The sequence below is a fragment of the Balearica regulorum genome, chromosome 1, assembly GCF_011004875.1.
Source record: "Balearica regulorum gibbericeps isolate bBalReg1 chromosome 1, bBalReg1.pri, whole genome shotgun sequence".
NCBI lineage: Eukaryota > Metazoa > Chordata > Aves > Gruiformes > Gruidae > Balearica > Balearica regulorum.
This window is the reverse complement of record NC_046184.1, coordinates 217,254,461-217,273,004: the sequence shown is the minus strand read 5'-3', so window position 1 is coordinate 217,273,004 and position 18,544 is coordinate 217,254,461. Positions and strand designations below refer to the sequence as shown.

Here is an 18,544-nt window from a genome sequence, read left to right as displayed (position 1 = left end):
AATTCTTTGTGCAGTAACACCTTCGCCTGCCTCCTTGCCAGGGAGAGGCGGTTGGAGAAGCGCCATCCAGATGCTGCTCTCTTGGGGCACTGGTGAGGAATCCAACCCCAGGGGCTCGATGGTCTCTCACATCACGTCACCGTCCAGGGAAACCCACCATCTCCATTGGGCTGCCACCCCCCGCACAAAGATCCCCTCACCCTACCCCCCCCCAACAAATAGCACCCGCTTTTCTCCCTTTCCCAACTCCCCCAGGAATAAGCACACACCTCCCCCGAAATTCCCTCTCCCACAGCACCCCCACTCTCAAATACCCCCAGGAGCAAACACCCCAGCGACAAGTAACCCATCCCCAAAAGCACATCCCCACCTCCACCCAGGACAGAGCACCCACTTTGGACGGGGCACCCCAACCTGCCCACACAAGGGTGGCCCCTCTCCCCTCTGCTGCCATCTTTCCAGCAAAGAGGACCTCCTGTCCCTAAACCCCTCACAATAACGAGCACCCCTTCCTCCAGACCCCCCAATAACGAGCACCCTCTTCCTCCAGACCCCCCAATAACGAGCACCCCTTCCTCCAGACCCCCCAATAACGGGCACCCCTTCCTCCAGACCCCCCAAAAACGAGCACCCTCTCCCTCCAGACCCCCCAATAACGAGCACCCCTTCCTCCAGACCCCCCAATAACGAGCACCCTCTCCCTCCAGACCCTCCCCAATAAGGAGGCACCCCCATAACTGCAAGCGAGACCCCCAGGCCCACAACGAGCATCCCTCCCCCACCGCTGTGAGCATCTTTCCCCTCCCCTCCCCCCCCCCCCCCAGTCCCCTCAGCCGCCCCCACCCCTCCCCCACCTACCCCATACGCATCTTAGAGCCGGACTGGCCGCCGCCACCGGGCAAAGGGGGCCGCGGTGGGAGGCGACCCAGGTGTAGCTGCTTCTCCAGAGCCGACATGACGCCGAATGAGGCACCAACGCACAAGGACACACCGCGAACCCCCCAAACCGGCCCCGCCGAGCGCCTCGGCCGCCGCCGCCGCCAGCCCCCGCTATGCACCGCCCCACCGGAAGCGGCCTTTCCCCACAGCGCCGCCGCGCGGCACCACGGGAAGCGCAGTCCACCGCCCCGCCTCGGGCACCCGTAGCGCACTCCCGTGGCCTTCTGGGAAATGTAGTCCGCGCTTCCCTGGGGTGCTGTGGAGTAGCGGTGTATGATGGGAGATGTAGTCCCGGAAGTGCGGCTCGGCGCCCCCTGGGGGTACGTCCCGCTCCCGCCGAGGCGGCGGTTGCCGGGCGGCGGCGCGGCCTGAGGCGAGGCGGGATGCGGCAGAAGAGGCCGAGGGCGATCGCTCCGGCGGCGGGGGGCTCTCGGCGGAGGGGAGGTGGGCCGTTCCCGGGTGGGAAAGAAGGGTTGCAGGGTGGGACGGGGAGCAGCGGGAGCGGCGGCGACGGTTAGGAGCGCACCTCAGCCCGTGACCCATGTCGTACCGGGCCGCTGATCGTTCGTCCTCACAGGTACCGGCGACATCCCCGCTTCCACCAGCCTGCCGCCGCTAGTGGAGGGTCCGCTTCGCTGCTTCCTCCGTTGTACCGTCTCCCGAGTCCTCTGGACGGTCCCCAAGCCGCCGCCCGCCGCCCTCGTCCGCCTGAGGTGGTGGGGAGAAACCTCCGACGGCACCGTCTTCCAGCCCGCCACCCGGCCGGGGCAACCGGCGGGCAGAACCACCGCCCGCTACGCTGTCCGCTGTGGGCCCAGGCAGTTCGCTGCCTACCTGACAGGTAGAGCCGCTTCACCCCGGTCAGGCAGGTCAGGGCCGGAGCTACGGGGAGACCCTCAAAGACCGAGGGGTTATTTACCCGCCAAGGAACCCCGGTCCTGTTTTCACTTAGGGGTTTTTAGGTAGTTTTGATGATTTGAGAGGCTTTTTGATCTCAGCCTGGAATTGCTGACATCAGTCTGTTTCGTAGTCAGGTTTAGCCGCTCGGGTCTGCAAACTCTTGAAAGTCTCCTGTAGTCCCCACAGTGTCAAGATCAGATGATTTTTAGTATTATACATGTCATACTAAATAGTCATTTAGTGTTCTGAGGGCGTGAAAAATAAAAATATACTCAGATGAGCTTGTAATGTTATTAAGGTACTTAATTTAGCATCCACACCTTCTCAGGGCAACCTATGTCAGTGTTTCACCACTCTCATTATAAATAATGTCTTCCTTATGTCTAATCTAAATCTATCCTCTTTCAGTTTAAACCCGTTACCCCTTGTCCTATCATAAATAGTCCTTTTGTGCTAATCTTGTACTTATTTATCATAATCTATTATCAATCTAACTTTTTACCTGTTGCCTCATTATCATAATTTCCCGACATGACATTATGTTAACCTCTAGCATCTCTGCCATTTTCACAAAAAAATGTTTTAATTGTGTTTAACTGTGGCCGTGTTGTGTGAGACTGAAATGAAGCTGTTCCTAATTTTCACAGATATGGGTGTGCTTGTCCTGGAGATAATAACCAAACCTGACCGTCTTCCAATTGGCAGAGTGCAAATCACCAAACTCTCCGGGCTGTCTCCCAGCCATCCGATCGATGGGTTTTTCACTATAGTTTCACCAACCTCTGATAAACTGGGAGAGCTGCAGGTAGTCCTTACGTCTTTGTTCTTTATTATAAATTGTATTGGTGTAACACTGACTGGAGCAGTTCACAAATGCCTTGGACAGAACTAAGGTAGCAAATGAAAAATGAATGCTGAGGGTGTGGACTCTGTTTTGTTTAGAAGGATGTGTGGCATTGGTAGTTCGACCTGATAGATTAGTCTCTATGCTGAAAGGGAGTTTTAACAGCAGATTTAAAAATGGATACTCAGTTCTAACACTTCTCCAGAGCCTCACTGGGCTGAAATTGTAGATGATTTTGAAATCTGGAGTGAAGAAGGTGGTGTTCTGTTTTGCAGCCCTGGCTCTGGACAATTTATGCTGACAGATAGTTGCCTGTGATTTGAAAACATGGAATGTGAAATAAGTAGTTGTAAGTATGTCAGAGTTTTATGATGTTAGGTAACTGCATGATATAAATATTATTTTGTATAGAAAAGCAACAGTTTTCCATAGCATGACGAGTAAAGTTGAATAGAGTATTGTGTTGCACTTCATTAAGAAAAGAACGAAACTTTCACGTGCTGTCTTTCAGGTCTCACTAGTTCTAGAACCTTTGCCAGAATTGTATGACACCAGCAGCTCTATCCCAGCCACAGATGCAAGTTTAGATGTCGTTCCTGCTCAGGGAAGCAGCAAGCCCCAGTTTCTTACTCCATCACAGCAATCCAAGCAAACATGGGTGACTATCACTGACCAAGAGTCTGTTCACAATAGCAGAGACACAACTCCCAGGTATCTTTTTTTCCCCATGACAAAATTCTGGTTTATTTTGCCGTTCGCATACTTTTTTTTTTTAAGTAATAGCTATGCATTTGTGAGTTAGGGAATACTTGATCTTTTTGTGCATTTTATATGAAATTCAGCATTTCAGAGCTTACAGGTACAGTTTCTCATCTGATGTAAATTTGCATCCTGCATTGACTTAGTTCAAGCTATGCTGGTTGAGACCAGAGGTGCCACAAATCTTTTACTTACAGCTTGAGTTGGTCTCTCTGATGGTATAAGTGGAAGATGAGGAGTCATTAAGATAATGTGTCGCGTTTCTTTTTGGAGCATGTACTGAAGAGGCAGCAGCTGCAGTGCTAGGGAGCATTTGAAGAGGTTTGAATCCCTTTACTGATCCACTTTAGCTGTTTTTGAAATAATGTTTTGTTTTTCAATAGAGGAAAGGACTATTTGCTCTTTCAAGAGAACTCTGAAAACATAAAGGACACTTTTTCTGCTTCTCATCACCGTCTGATTTTACCAGATGAATGTTTGAAAGTGAATGCTTCAAATCACCGAGTGTCGTTTCCCACCAGCACTGATCCTGAAGCACCTGCTAGAACAAACATGCGGGTGCTCTCTTTGCATAACCCAGCTACAAAAGACCTGCTTTCGGGTTTGTATACAATTTGGCATAATCTTTTAGATTTCGCAATAAATAGTTCTTGATACTATTTCAAGTGTCTGTCTAGAGATAAAGACTTAAGGAAAAATGATACTTTGCGTGCTCTCGCTATATTATTTCAAACAGAAAATGATAACAAAAAGGTCTTTAATTAAAAACTATTGATTTAGTCTTGTTGGAAGGTGGCTTGAATATCCAGATCAGGTAAAACGTGCTGCCCTAGCAGTATGCCTGAGCTCTGATCTGGAGGGATTAAAGAAATGGAAGTTTGGCTTCACAGGCTGTTTAATCCTTGCCACATCTTCCGAGATGTCCATTGCAGGTGCTGCTCACCTTCAGGTAGCTCTTGGGAGGGTTTCTATGCCATCGGCATTTTCAGATGGAAAATAATTTCCATCATCTGACCGTTAGCATCCCTTTTAGATCACAGACATCCTGGACTGGATTCAAATGAGCATCAAAGTAAAGCACATTTCCATATTTGAGGGGTTTTTTTATATTTACAGAGAAGACCTAAAATTGGACTGCTGTTGAGACATCCTAAGGTGACAAGCTACTCTTCCACAAATAATCTTGCTGTTGTATCTTAATAATGCCCCTCTAATGCCTGACTCGACGTGTGCAGATGAGTTATTTGTACAGCTCTGAGCGGGAGACTGATAGAGGATTACTCTTGCTCACTCCCAGCTGTGCTATCTGTTTTATAGTGTATAGCATGCACTTAATCTCTGGTATGTCAAGCTCTCTTTATAACAGCCGAAGACAGAAATTTCTTGACTGCGGCTGGCACATTTATTATGTTTACGCATTGCTTTTAAACTGCATTTGAATGCTGAGATTTAATCCTTCTGCTTATTTCTCAGCTCTTTTGGATCAAGGCAATAAACTCCGTGATGCCATGGTTATTTCTGCAATGAAGTCTAGCCCGGACATGGAGATTGAACTGAATGAAGTGCCTCCTTTTACAGAGAGAGACGATTTCAAAGCAACAACAAGGTGAGCTTGGAAAAGGGGGAAGTGAGATTAAGTTCCAAACCATAAATTTTGAGGCCTTGTCAGGAAAACTTTAAATACTGAGGTTCACGTGACGTATTTTAGGATTCTCATTCAGATGGGAAATGACTTGTAAATAAAAGTCTGAATTTTGTGAATTGATTTTAATCATCATGTAGCAAGCCTTGATTTAAGTCATTGATTTTAATTTTGTTTCACAGTATATTTGTATTTAGTACAGTTATTTGATAAGAAAATATTAAATGTTGATAAGGAATGAGAGTAATGTAAAGAACATAGCAAATTGAGTGGTACTTCATCACAGAGAACAGATTTTCAAAGGAGTGTAAGTAATTAGTGACGTAAATTGAGTACTTCTGTGTATTCTAGTTTGCATCTCTTGGTGCCAAAATACCCATTTGCATCTAAAACTGTTCTCAGAATTAGTAGTCATTATCTTCTACCATATGATCTTTCTTAGCAGATTGAGGGAAAAAAAGGGGTTTTGCCTTTTCGACTTCTAACTCCAACTGTGTCTAGTACTAGGCTTAGTAAATGTTCTCAATTCAGTGAAATTAAAATTTAGAAGTGCTACGACAACTGCCTGTTTTTTTACAGGAGAATTTTCAATTCCTTGTATTTGGAAAATGCCTTTTGTTCCCCTATAACTCAGAAAATATTGTCGTTGTCTTTGACAGCCAGTGATGCTGTTGCAAACACAATTTAAATTCTGCTCAAACTATTCCAGTTTGTTTAAAAGTAGGTGATTTTGGACATCATTTATAAACATCTGGCTTACTTTCTCAGGCCCTCTCTCTTCTCGTTTGCAGCAGCTGTGCTTAAACTGCAAGATTGGGCCAACCTTTACTGTTGGACTCGATGATCTTAAAGTTCTTTTCCCACCTAAAATTCTTCTATGATTCTATGACACATTGCAAAGTATAAGACTTTGGATGTGACTTGCAGCAGACTGCAGGGCTGCAGAAAGTTTTTGTGTATCTAGAGATTAAATTACAAACTGGAGAAGGCTGTACATAACCTTTGATATTAATCCTTGATGAATAATCTTGAACATACCTTAATGTCTTTATTTTTCCTTTTACTGCTCCCTGTGCTGCAATCACTGTTATCCAGGAGCCCAAAAGGCTTGAGCTCAAATTTTGTGCCTGCTCCCGAAGATCCCCAGCTCTTCGCATCTGAAGTTGCAGGTCAGCGATTTGACCTAAACTCTGAAGAGAGAGCAATACAGTTATTGTTGGGCAGGTGAGCGTGATGCGCTGGGGGTTGCTGCAAAAGTGTCTTTATTTGAGCACTTGATACTGAAAAATGCCTCTTGACTCTTCAAGTTCTCCACATTTCTGGAAATGTAACCAGTGAATCATATGTGCAAATGATGGAGGTCCTTGATGTCAAAATTATGTCAGAAAGATTAACCACAATCTTTGATAATACTGAAATTATTTAAATAGTTGTAACTGTTGTGCCCTAAAATGTTGAGACCATAGAACAAACACAATGTTTCTTTGAAGAACTTGCGGCCTGTAAATGAAAAACAGAGAGAACCAATAGTTATTTTTAATCTTTCTGCAAATATTAAACGGACTTTTTTGTCTCATTTTGTGAGGAGTAGTAAGAGTACAAATGATGCTTAGGATGTCTTTATCCAAACTGGGGATATGAAACATACAGCTTCTGTGTCAGATACAGTTCTAAATTTCAGTTCATGTGTCTTGTGCCCTGCACTGATTTTTTCCCTGTGGTTTTTCACTGGATGACACCAAAGTGTTTTGTTTTGAACTCACAGCACAGCTGGAAAACCCTTAAACCAAACAAAATCCAACTTGCTCCAACCATGTTCTAAAGAAACTTGTATTTACCTGCTCAGATAGAGCTTGTCTTTATTTTTTTATTAAACTGTAAGTATTACTGGTATTTTAAAGCATTCTGAAAGTTATAAAGTAATAATGGATAAAAATTATAGGTAGATATTAATAGCTATATTTTAAGATTAAAGTCATCAAGCACTGGAATGGGTTGCCCAAAAAAGTTGTGTCATCTCCAGCTTTGGAGATAATTCAGAATCCAACCGAACAATTTTTTTATTTGCATCCTCTGCCTTTGAGCAGGGGTTGGACTAGATGATCCCCAGAGATCCCTTCCAACCTCAACTGTTCTGCCATTCCATGGATATATATTCCCATGCGCTTTTTTCACATTGGGTCCAGAGATGTTATCACAAGATAACCGCTCAGGTTGCGTCACAGACATGTATTAGGTTGGGCATGGCGCTATTTCAGCACAGTTTGGCTGTATCCAGAGTCAGTATAGCACAAATCCAGTAGAGAATAGACAGTATTGTCAAAATTCATAAGACATTGACTGCAGAACTTGCAACACCAAGTTATGTTTCTTTCTCTTGTATCCATAGCGCTGATTTATCATCTCCCGTGCGTTTCTGGGATCGGACAAATTCCCTTTTGGATTCTCTCTCTCTCGGGAGTGAGGTGTATGACAGTGAACTCAATGATCCCCATTACGACCAGAGCCTGCTAGAGAGTCTTTTTTACACGGATCCTGTAAGTGGAGAGCACAAGGAAGGTGTTAATATGTAGTCCCTAAGGTGAAGAAAATCAGAAGCCTGCATCAAAAAAGGCTACAGATTTCAGTATTTGTAAGGCTCAATAAACATTAAGTATCATGCAGAAGCTTGCAAGAACATTGCTTAAAATTAATGTTGTTAAAAGAATACTATTAAGACTACAAAGTCAAGCAGTGAGTCTGGAAATTGCTAGGGCGGAGGCTGTCCTTGAAGACTTTTTTTTTTTAAAATCTCTGAAAAAAATATGCTACAATTTGAATTGTCTCAAATTATGCAATCTGCAAGTTGTTTTTCTTTTTTCTTTCTGTATCACGACCATGATGTATCTTTCTTGACAATGATAGTTAACAACTTATTTTATGTGCATTATTTCTGTTTCAGAAATCTGATTCCAGTTTAAGTGATTTCCTCAGTGATGATGATGTTAACCCCTCCAAAAAAGTAACCAAGACAGAAACTTTCAAGAAAGCTGATCCAATGAATCCACAGAAGGATTCTAATGCCTTTGATCGGGATCAGAAGGTGACAGAAATTAAACCCAGGTAAATAGTTACATTAGTGACTTGTTTTGCAGCCTCTTGCTCATTGTAAGTCAGGATTAGCAAGACTCGCACTGCTATCGTGCTCTGTCATTGTCACGCAATTCACTGAATAACCATTTTGGTGGGGAGTTTTTGTAGCATCTCTGCAAATGATGGAGGAACTGCTGTATGTTGGTAAAGAAACTATTGAGATGCAATTAGTTAAAATCACGGGTTTGCCAAAAATGCAATAAGCCTAGTAATAACATTTTTGAACTGTGGAAGCAGAAATGGTAAGGCCTCAGCAGGCCTCTCGGCTGAACTCTTGCCCTATCTCCTGAAACAATAATCACTGTGCAACCTTCATGCTAAATTAATCCCTGTGCTGAAAAAAAAAGTGTACTCCAGACCAGCTTTGTGCAGTTCTGTGTATGTAACAGATATGAAATAACCCACGTCCTGTTATCTGTCTTTGTACAATGTCTCTTAAGTGTATAAAATTTGTATTCCCTTTTTCCCATGACAGAACCAATAAAACAGTGTCCCTATAAATTCAGTTATCGAGCTTTACTTGTACAATATCAGTTAGTATTAAGGTTTTATGATTTTTTTTTTTCTCTAATTCAGCTCCAAACAATTATTTCTGAAACTTTTCTTACAAATACCGCTATTTTTACATTCAGGTAAAATTCATATCTCCAGAGGTACCAGCACAAAACCATTTACAAGTCAAATCTTACAAATAGAGTGCAAGTGAGATTTTAAATTATGACAAAAGTCCTGTAGCTGTTCCTCTGCAGCAGTGACTTGACAGATAACTATCTTCTCCCTTTTTTGCATACAACATTAAACGAAGCTTTTCTTTTTTTAAGAGTTAGACTGCATAAGCTTTTTTCAAAACTCCAACAATGTAGAACGTTGTTGCTTTTTTTTCCCCCCAATTACATACACTAAATATTGTATATTGTAAGATTTCCATTACGGAGACCACCAAATTTGTTGTAAAAAATACATTTTAAATGTGCATTTTAATGAACCGTGAGCAGTTTTTAAATAATATCCCACCAAACTACAATTTTTCCTTCATGTGATTTTGTTAATATTGTTCGTGTAGTCCTGATTCTCAATTTTATCCCTTCAGCTGCCCTCCTACTAGACCACTTGCTCCTCCAGAAGATCACACAGAAGAAACTCACGTCACATCCTTGAGCGCAGACAGGTTGGCATTGCTGGAGCAAATCCACCTAGCCAGAGTCATCATTGAAAGCTTGAAAATCTCTCCGGAGAGCATCCAGATTACACCAAAAAAGAAAGGCGTAGTGGGGAAGCCTCCAAGGCCTGCATCAGTTAATAAATGGTAAGGAGGATTGTTTCTCACCAGTTGGTTAGTTCTACCTTCGAGGTAGGTTTCTCTGAGGTTTGTTGTGTAGTCCATTTTACAGGAGCTCTCCAGGCTTCTGAGGTCTTCTCATTTCTCTGCTCCTCTCAGGAAATTGTATACCGTAGACTTCTGAAAGTTAGAGATGTGAATAATTCATCCTGGTGCGGGCTCACTTCAGGCTGTGCTTTTTCTGGGATTTTTGGGAGGTACAAATATGCTTTGTGTGTGGCAGTGTGTTGAAAACAAAAGGGTTGGGGTTTTTTTGAGGAGAATGTGACATATACGTAATCTGTTGAAGGAATTCCTCAAATAGGTAGTTCAATTATTCTAAAAAAATAGAGTAACTTAATAAATTGTGAATATGAAACTTGCCTGCTATGTTCAGTTTCATTATGTACATTAGAGTTTTGATGGATTGTGATCATCCATTCACTTTTTTGTTCATAGTACCTTCTTTGTTGAGTACCACTTTCCTGTGGGAGCCTCCAAGGATGAAAAAGGACAGATCTCCATAACAACAGAAGTAATTCGAATAGCTTCAAGTAAAATCACCGATGATGGTAAGAGCATTCTTTTTCACCCTTGTATTTAGTTTTGTTGACTCCTTCATCTCTTAGAAATTATTTAATAACATTTTCTATGTATTTTCTTCGCTGCCTGAAAAATACAGTCTTTTAAGTTACGATTAGTGACATCTCTGCCAACAGAGTTGCTGTGCTGCAGGCGGTGGGGTGTTCCTCTCGGGGAGGAGGAAGCCAAGAGATTATGATGTATTTTTTTTGCTTCCAAGAAGTAGTCATATTGGGATTTTCACATTTCTTTTCTTAGGGACAGGTCAGTAAGCCCATTCCTTCATTTCAACGTAAACCCAGTATCATTTCTGCAATAGTGTGAAGATTATAAAGTACTTTGAGAAATATCAGAGATGCTTATATCTCAAATAAATACCTAATTTTTCCAGATGCTGAAGCACATTACTCAGAGAGGCTTCTGGGTCCAAGAAATCCTGACAAGTCCTGTGTTTAAATCAGTAGACATTAATCTCTTTACTGAGAGTCACCGGTGTTTGTATCCCTGCAAACAATTTATGTTATGTTTCTGTCCTCAGTCAGTGGAGAATGCTGTATGAGCAAGATCCTCTCTGCCCAGTTGTCCCAGAAACTGGAATTCCAGGGTGACTTTCAGATGCCTCTCCCATCTGGTCACTCGCTGGCTTTGTGTCTTTCTGGGTGGTACTTGAGAGTTCTGGGGCAGGGAAACCTGAGTTCTCTTGTGTATTCTCCATTTGTATCCAGGGAAAACATCCAATTCTTCTGAACCTGGGCTCTTTGTAATGCAAAGATAATACAGGCTCCTGCGCTTTGTTTTGTGTGGTTAGATTTCAGCTCTTTGGAACCTAGAAAAAGAGATATGGCTGAAAATAATTTGAAGAAGCCATCTAGTCAATCCAGTGTACCGTTATCTTTCCTGAGAGCATTTATTAAAGATGCCCCATGGAACAGATTCCATAGGATCCCCAGCTGTGAAAGTGCTGTGCTTCCTGCTGGAAAAGTTTCCTTATGTTTAATCTGAGTTTTTCTCATCACAAGAATACTTACTTTATCCATTGTGAACATGCAAAGCATACTACTTCAAAACTCTTGTACTTCTTCTTATTCTTCTCTTTTTCTAGACTAAATACCAATTTGTTCAGTCTTTTCTTGCAGATAATACTTTTCTCCTGAACCTACGCTTACTCTTGCAGCTCAGCTTTGACTCTCTCAAGATACGTCTTGAAATATATTGCTCAAAATGAGACAGGGTTCTCCCACTGAAGAAGGGAGTCTTACTGCGTGCTGGGATAACAGACACTTGGTATCAGCTGCAGCCTTTAGATGCTGTTATAATATTAATTTTGTTGTGCTGCCCTCCTGCTGTTTTCTGGCCTTGGAAAATGAAGGACAGTTTACTTCGGGCTTGGTGTTAATAAATAATGCAAAATTAAATTATTGTGTGTGTAACACAGCAATCTCCACAGGAAAATTTATTTATATTCAGTTAATTTTGAGTATTTATTGCTCCTGTGAGAAAAAAAAAATAGTAGTAAATTACCTACAGAGTCATAACATAATTTAATAGGTTGAAACCATGAGAGATTCTTGTTGAGGGTTCCAGCGACAGCCCTTCCCCCTTCAGCTCCCAGCCTTGCTTGTTCTCTGATTCTGGCAGATGTGCAAACGCTCTCCACGTGTTTGTCCATCCTTCTCAGAAGTGCCATCGCTTTCCCCTCAAACCTCCTGAACTTCATGTGTCTCTACTCGCCCTGCATGTTCTCTGCAGAGACCGAAGATTTCTCTGTTCCCGATCAAGCTCAAAAGACAGGTGACCTCTGAATCCAGCTGAGAGCTCACAAATCTCTGTATTCCTTGCAGTGGTGAAATTTCAGCAGCGGTTTGTGTTCCCTGTCCATTTTGGTGGAACGATGATAGAGCACTGGTGGAGCTCTGACCTTGCTTTTAAAATCTACATGAGAAAAAGCACACAGAAAAAGGTACTGATTAAAAGCTGTTTATACTTGGTGTATTGAAAAAGCAAAGAAAGTCTTGGCATTTTGATTTCCTTCAAATATTTACGCAGACAGCAGTGGCTTTTCATCAGAGGCAAACCAGTCAAAGTAATGTGGCTTGAACAAGCCACTTCTTAATTGACCATTGCCAGATATTATGAAGGGAAATGACATTATGTGCAGATACTATAATTTGAACGAGTTGCTGTTCAATCTTGTCACCCAACTAAATGAGTTCCTGACTTTGAGACTGACAGGCAAAAAAATTTGGCCTTCCCTCATCTGTAAAACTGATCTCTTGCTGTTTAAGCCTGTTGGATCAATTAGAAGTGTTAGTCTTCAGTGAGAACGCAGCTTGTTTAGCAATATAGAATGAGTTAATATGGATGCAGTTGATATGGTTACTGTCCCCAGGGTAAGGGGAATAATGTGAGGTATGAGAAACTGGTGTAACTTGTCTATTTGGCGGGGGGGGGGAAGTATCTTTCTTTTCACTAAAAATATTTGTGGAATCATCTGTGTGTGATGAAGACAGTGAGAGGTGTTAACTCAGCTTATGTTCTGTTTTAATCAACACCAAGGATATCTGCCCATCTGCTCTAATCGGAGTTTTTCTTGTAATAAATGAATAATTGCACCTTTAAGTATGGAAATTTTGCTCAGTTCTAGGATTTGGGATGTTCATTTTTGCCTTAATCTGGAACTGTTTACTGTAGGAACTGGAAGAATTTTCTTTACTGTTTTCTTAGTAATACTTGAAATTGGAACTAAGGGAAACTTGCCTGCAAATCCCCGTTGGTATAAGTAGTGTTATAGGAGTGGGGAGGGTGAGCGGCTGCCCACGGCTTCTCAGAAGGCTTTTGTTCCCCAATATGCCCTTAGTTCCTTAAACCCGACAGAAATCTTGCAAAATGGATTCTTTTTCTGCCCTCAGCCAGTGCCCGTTGGCTCAGCAGTGCTGCAGTTATGCCAGGTTATTCGGTCTGAGCTGCTCACTGTCAACTGTGAAATACCTGTGGAAAAAGAGGGAGGTCAGACACAAGTTGGACCACTAAAGGTATGTGTTTTACCATACAGAGTCTGAGTTAAACAACCTGTTGTTACTAATTTTGGCTGAATGTTCTCTCTTTCTTTTTTTTTTTTTATTTTTCCTCCTCTTTCTTTTCTCTCTTTGTTTTAATTTGCCAGGTCTCAGATGTGAAGATTTGCAAGACCAATACAAGATAACATGAACCCCATTTTTTTTTCCCTTAGGGTTTTGGAGAAATATTTTGAACCTCCTCCAAGTCTAAGGATGTTGCTGTGTGAAGTTCCCCTGGCTGCAGGGTAAACTGAGGGTCAATAAAAGCTAGGGCTTGGATACAGAAACCAGTCTAGAGGTAGATTTTGAGTGGCACGTGTTCAGGACTGGGAGCGTGACATGAGCTGAGGTCTCTCCTGACACAGAGGCCTGATGCTTCCTCCCTGTCATTGGTACTAACTTGTTACTTCAGGAGTTATCTTCTCCAGCCAAAGTTTCTACCAGCGTGCTCAACTTCTGATTGAGGAGTGTTAACGGTCCTGCCCAGCATATTTGAGAGATTTGGTGGTTCTGAGAATAAACAGGTCTCTAGATTAGTGAGTGAAGGGATGAGAGAGTATTTTACATTCAGAGCTCCTAAATTATTCCCAGAGAACATGATCATGGATTGCTTCTGTCACTTTGTAGTTCACAGGATGAGCGATGTTCTCTGTCACAGGGGCTCTGAAACTTCTTTCAGTTCTCTTTAATCTCTTTATCTGAGATCTGGATGAGGGGATCGAGGGCACCCTCAGCAAGTTCACAGACAACACCAAGTTGGGCAGGAGTGTTGATCTGCGGGAGGGCAGGAAGGCTCTGCAGAGGGATCTGGACAGGCTGGATCCATGGGCCGAGGCAACTGTGTGAGGTTCAACGTGGCTCAGTGCCGGGTCCTGCCCTGGGGTCACAACAACCCCAGGCACCGCTACAGGCTTGGGGCAGAGTGGCTGGAGCTGGCAGTGTGCCCAGGTGGCCAAGGCGGCCAACAGCATCCTGGCTTGGATCAGCCCTGGTGTGGCCAGCAGGACCAGGGCAGCGATCGTCCCCCTGTACTGGGCCCTGGTGAGGCCACACCTCGAGTGCTGGGTTCAGTTTTGGGCCCCTCACTCCAGGAAGGACATTGAGGGGCTGGAGCGTGTCCAGAGAAGGGCAAGGGAGTGGGGAAGGGTCTGGAGCACAAGTCTGATGAGGAGCGGCTGAGGGAACTGGGGGTGTTGAGCCTGGAGAAGAGGAGGCTGAGGGGAGACCTGATGGCTCTCTACAACTCCCTGAGAGGAGGCTGTAGCCAGGTGGGGGTCGGTCTCTTCTCCCAAGTTACAAGCGATAGGACAAGAGGAAACGGCCTCCAGTTGTGCCAGGGGAGGTTGAGGTTGGAGATCAGGAAATATTTCTTCACGGCAAGGGTTGTCAGTCCCTGGAAGAGGCTGCCCAGGGAAGTGGTGGAGTCCCCATCCCTGGAGGGATTTAAAAGCCGTGTAGATGTGGTGCTTGGGGACATGGTGTAGTGGTGGCCTTGGCAGTGCTGGGTTAACGGTTGGACTTGGTGATCTTAACGGTCTTTTCCAACCTAAATGATTCTGTGATTCTATGATTCTTCCAGAGAAGCCAATTCAGCAGAGCTGTCGGTAGAGGAACTACAGAAGGGTGAAACACAAAGTGTAGAGATTAGGTGTGGGAGGAGTTAATTGAAGGCAAGGAGGAGAAATGGTGTGTGGTGCAGGAGAGGATGGAGTGGAACGAGGTGTGAGAGCAGAAAAGTGGAAGGAGGTGGTGTGGGGAATTAATGAACCAAAGTTCAATGCAAGAACTTATGGAAAGGGAAGTTAATACTTAAGGAAAACTGATTTTGGTCACTCTGTCTCTTAGATTTCACTCACTTGATGTAATACCTACCCATCAGCAGTACATGAGTGCCCAGCTGTTCTGGCCAGGGCATGGAGGATAAGGGATGTCAGCTCTTGAGTCTGCTTTGCATTTCTTGTGCTCTTTCTGACAGATGACCTGGAACTCCTCATCTTCAGATGTGTTCTTTATATCCTTTAGGAGTAGATACAGTTTGGGATCTTTTGCAGCAATATCTTGTCTCGTCCCTCCTAAGTCATAGGCAAAATTCTTGAGTCTGATTACTTGGTTTTCCTTATTCGGGCATTTTGTGGCTCCAGTCCTTTTCTTTATCTCGTTACCTTATCTTCTGGGCTTCAGTCTGTTCCTCCTCTTCTTGCTGCCTTGTCACATGAATGAATCCAGCAGATCTATCATGCTCTGTAGTAATTAACACTTGCAAATTAACACTTGCAAATCCTCTAACCCTTGTTCTGGTGTTTCTTTCATTGCTTTCACATGCACATTTTCATTCATACCAATCTAACTATTTCTCTTGCAAATCTTGACATGAAGAGGCAATTCAGATGTAGGACAAAACAAAAGCCAAAAAAACCCAACCTCAAAAAAAAAAAAAAAGACGACAAATGCAGTGGAATATGTAGACCATTGGAGAGACCAAGAAGCTCACAGGAGGGAGAAAAGTTAGGGACGGCTAAGATCAGCAGGGAATGTAAAAGCAAAAGAAAGCAATCAGAGAGAAACATTTATTTTTAATAATTTTAAACTGGAGGAAAAGACAGTTGTGATACCTTGTCACAGTACTTTTCACCTTGGCTGGGTAGGTGTTAATTTTTCAGTCAGCTTTGCGATTGGTTTTAATTTTTTTCATTTATTCAGCTGAAATTGTATGGTTTTGTACTTGAATTAGTGGTCTGTTTGATAAAATCGCCTGTAGTTTATTTTGCAGTGACAGTTGTAGCTTGTAACCAGCACATCTCTGAAGGTGAGCCTTCTGGGTGACGATCTAACACAGTTCTCGAACAAAGCATGCGATGCATTTTCCTGAGTTTACGTTGCAATCTTTTGTCTTTGCATGGGTCACATCTTCTGATCAACCCGCTTTGCCTTGCGCGATGCAGGTATCCTTAGAGCTTGCAGCCGACAACAAAGATTTCACCCGCACCGCTGCCAGGTCAGCGATGGCTGTGCAGCGAGCCCCAGCTCATGCTGTAAGAAGTCCCCGGCTGGAATTTCAGGAGCCAAATGGGAAGAGTGTAAATGCAGAAAGCCCTCGCCGCTTAAAACTTCACAACGGTGAGGACTCGCGGAAGACGGGAGCAGCCAGCATAAACATCATGCAGCCACCGCAGGCTGTACCAACCTCCGTAGCCCGTAATCTGACGACACAAATAACTGCATCTGAAGAAGATGGGTTATTGCTGCATGTGCTGTTGATGGTGCCGAATGGAAAGGATTTTGTTGCTGCAGACTGTGGGCTCCACAGTTCTTGTAATGTGTATTTAAATTGCAAGCTGCTCAACACGGAGGAGGCAACGAGATCTGCTGTCGTATGGGGCACAACGCAGCCTGCCTTTAATTTTTCTCAGGCAAGTCACAAGTCTTAAACACCATTTAACACTGTCTGAAATGTGCTATTCCGCACTGACAAACATATTTCAGAGATAAGTTACTTCTGTATATGTAGGGACTTCTCTGCTTGGCTTTGTCCAGTATATTAACAGTATTTCCAGTATTGTTTTGGCTGCATTGCACCATTTGAAATGCAGTTCCTTGAATCATCCAAATAATAAATGAGATATTTGAAGTACAAAAGAGAAATAGTCAGAAAAGTTTAGGTTAAAACTTAAAAAAAGTTGACTTTTCCTTTCTTCTATTGTGGCAAGAAAACACGTTGATGGCATCTTCCTGGCATCCTAATATGTAGATGTAGATTGTTTTTTGTTTGTTCCATTGCTCAGTGTTCTTTTTCTTCTCAATGGATTTATCAGCACAGAAATGTGGGTTACTACCCTAATATGGGCCAGAGCCTTCCCCAGCAAACAGCAGAATGTTGGGCTTTTAATAATGTTATGAGTTTGTAATTTTTTTTTATGGACTTTTTCTTTGGAAATGTCAGGGTGCTACTTTTAACAATACGTAGTGTTTTGTGAGAATCCTTAGTCTTTGACTGAGAGTGAAATGTAAAAACATAGCAAGAGACATCTGAAACGTTTGTCTGAAATGATTTATCTGTTGGTTAGTAAACAGGAGGTTAAAGGTAAAAGCAATATTTTCTAAAATATTGTATGATTTTATGTTAAAATTCATCTAAATTGCATTTATTTTCCTGGCTTGCTCTTTTCCAAGCCTACCAGTTTTCTGAAACTTGTTAGGCAAGTATGCATTTAATTTTTCATTTCCATTTCTAACGAGCACAATTTTGTAGACTGGAATAATGTGGCTTTACCACAATGCTCTGTACTTAGCAAATAGCTCCCAGTGTGTTCTGTGTACTAATTCTGCGTTAAACTCTTTCAGGTGATGCCTTTTTCATTGACTTCCAAACACTTGGAGCGGCTGAAGAACAACGTCATGATTATTGAAGCATGGAACAAGATGGCAAACGCTGGCTGTGACAGACTGTTAGGATTAGTGAAACTTCCTCTGCATCAGTTTTACATCTCATTCAAGTAAACATCTTTGTTCCATATTTTATTGGGTTGGGATATATCTTAACTGATGCTCAGAGAAAGATGGGAAGGGTGGTGTCCGGGGTTTGTGTGGGAGCGTTCTCGAATAGACTTTTTTAGGCGTTTTTGTCCTGCCAACCATCCTCTGCCACTTTCTTACACTGAGCAGTGTATGTGTAAGTTACACTGCCCTTGTACAGAAATACAAGTAGACTGTGAGAAATAAAGAGACTCTGCTGCATCAGGTTTGGAGCCAGGTTAACTTGCGGTCCTGTGAAAGAGTAAAACTGTAAGAGATCAAAGTCACCACACAGGAAAAGTAAGTGTGGCTTCCTGTTGGTGATTTTCCAAGGTTACAACTGATTGAGTGATTTTGTTCCTGAGTATCCTCTGCATAGATCCCATTGCTAGGGATGACGTCGGTTTGCGCAGCACAGGATAATGCTTGTGGTATCAAAAAGGTCTTTAAATGCTTCATGTTTTAATTGTCATCTTATCTGATGGGTCTCTCCAGAGCTCTTTGTTCTTTTTGGTTCAGTGTTTTGGCTTCTTGTTCAGTCAAGTAATATACCTGCTTAAAACAATTTAAATTAATGGAAATACTGGACAGAAGAGATTCTTTCTAATGCAAAGGATTAATTCCATTTATTTTGGTCAGACTAGTGATAGGTGGAGATCAGATGGTGCTGGAACCGACTACTTTGTTAATTATTAGTGTGTCATTTGTATTTTTTTTTTTTTTTAGTAATCCACTGTAGTTTACTTGTGTATATCTTCAGTGTATTATTAGAGGATTTTACATTTCGCTGAGACACTGTCCCTGTTCCTTCTTTTCTTCCTGCCCAAGCCCATCCCCAAAGGCACGTAATGGCCTCATAA

The 18,544-nt window shown here is 42.9% G+C and overlaps 2 protein-coding genes across 10 annotated transcripts in view; one reads left to right on the top strand and one right to left on the bottom strand.

The window, feature by feature from the left end:
• Window positions 1–1,521, bottom strand: part of PPME1 (protein phosphatase methylesterase 1) — a 34,886-nt gene extending 33,365 nt beyond the window's left edge. For 2 of the 3 annotated variants that reach the window (XR_012833460.1, XM_075742645.1), the window contains exon 1: window positions 859–1,521. Coding sequence is in view for 1 of the 3 variants with exons in the window: in XM_075742645.1 (XP_075598760.1) it covers window positions 859–956 (98 nt within the window). In the remaining 2 variants the exon portion in view is untranslated. The remainder of the gene's footprint in view (window positions 1–858) is intronic. The other variant, XM_075742646.1, reaches the window with a different exon arrangement.
• C2CD3 (C2 domain containing 3 centriole elongation regulator) overlaps window positions 1,234–18,544 on the top strand; it is a 51,953-nt gene continuing 34,642 nt past the window's right edge. For all 7 annotated transcript variants that reach the window (XR_012833458.1, XR_012833459.1, XM_075742638.1 and 4 more), the window contains exons 1-15: window positions 1,234–1,383; window positions 1,517–1,780; window positions 2,487–2,644; window positions 3,195–3,394; window positions 3,826–4,043; window positions 4,916–5,048; window positions 6,180–6,308; window positions 7,474–7,621; window positions 8,026–8,186; window positions 9,307–9,522; window positions 9,994–10,106; window positions 11,958–12,076; window positions 13,026–13,148; window positions 16,115–16,582; window positions 17,514–17,665. Coding sequence is in view for 5 of the 7 variants with exons in the window: in XM_075742638.1 (XP_075598753.1) it covers window positions 1,323–1,383; window positions 1,517–1,780; window positions 2,487–2,644; window positions 3,195–3,394; window positions 3,826–4,043; window positions 4,916–5,048; window positions 6,180–6,308; window positions 7,474–7,621; window positions 8,026–8,186; window positions 9,307–9,522; window positions 9,994–10,106; window positions 11,958–12,076; window positions 13,026–13,148; window positions 16,115–16,582; window positions 17,514–17,665 (2,663 nt within the window). In the remaining 2 variants the exon portion in view is untranslated. The remainder of the gene's footprint in view (window positions 1,384–1,516; window positions 1,781–2,486; window positions 2,645–3,194; window positions 3,395–3,825; window positions 4,044–4,915; window positions 5,049–6,179; window positions 6,309–7,473; window positions 7,622–8,025; window positions 8,187–9,306; window positions 9,523–9,993; window positions 10,107–11,957; window positions 12,077–13,025; window positions 13,149–16,114; window positions 16,583–17,513; window positions 17,666–18,544) is intronic.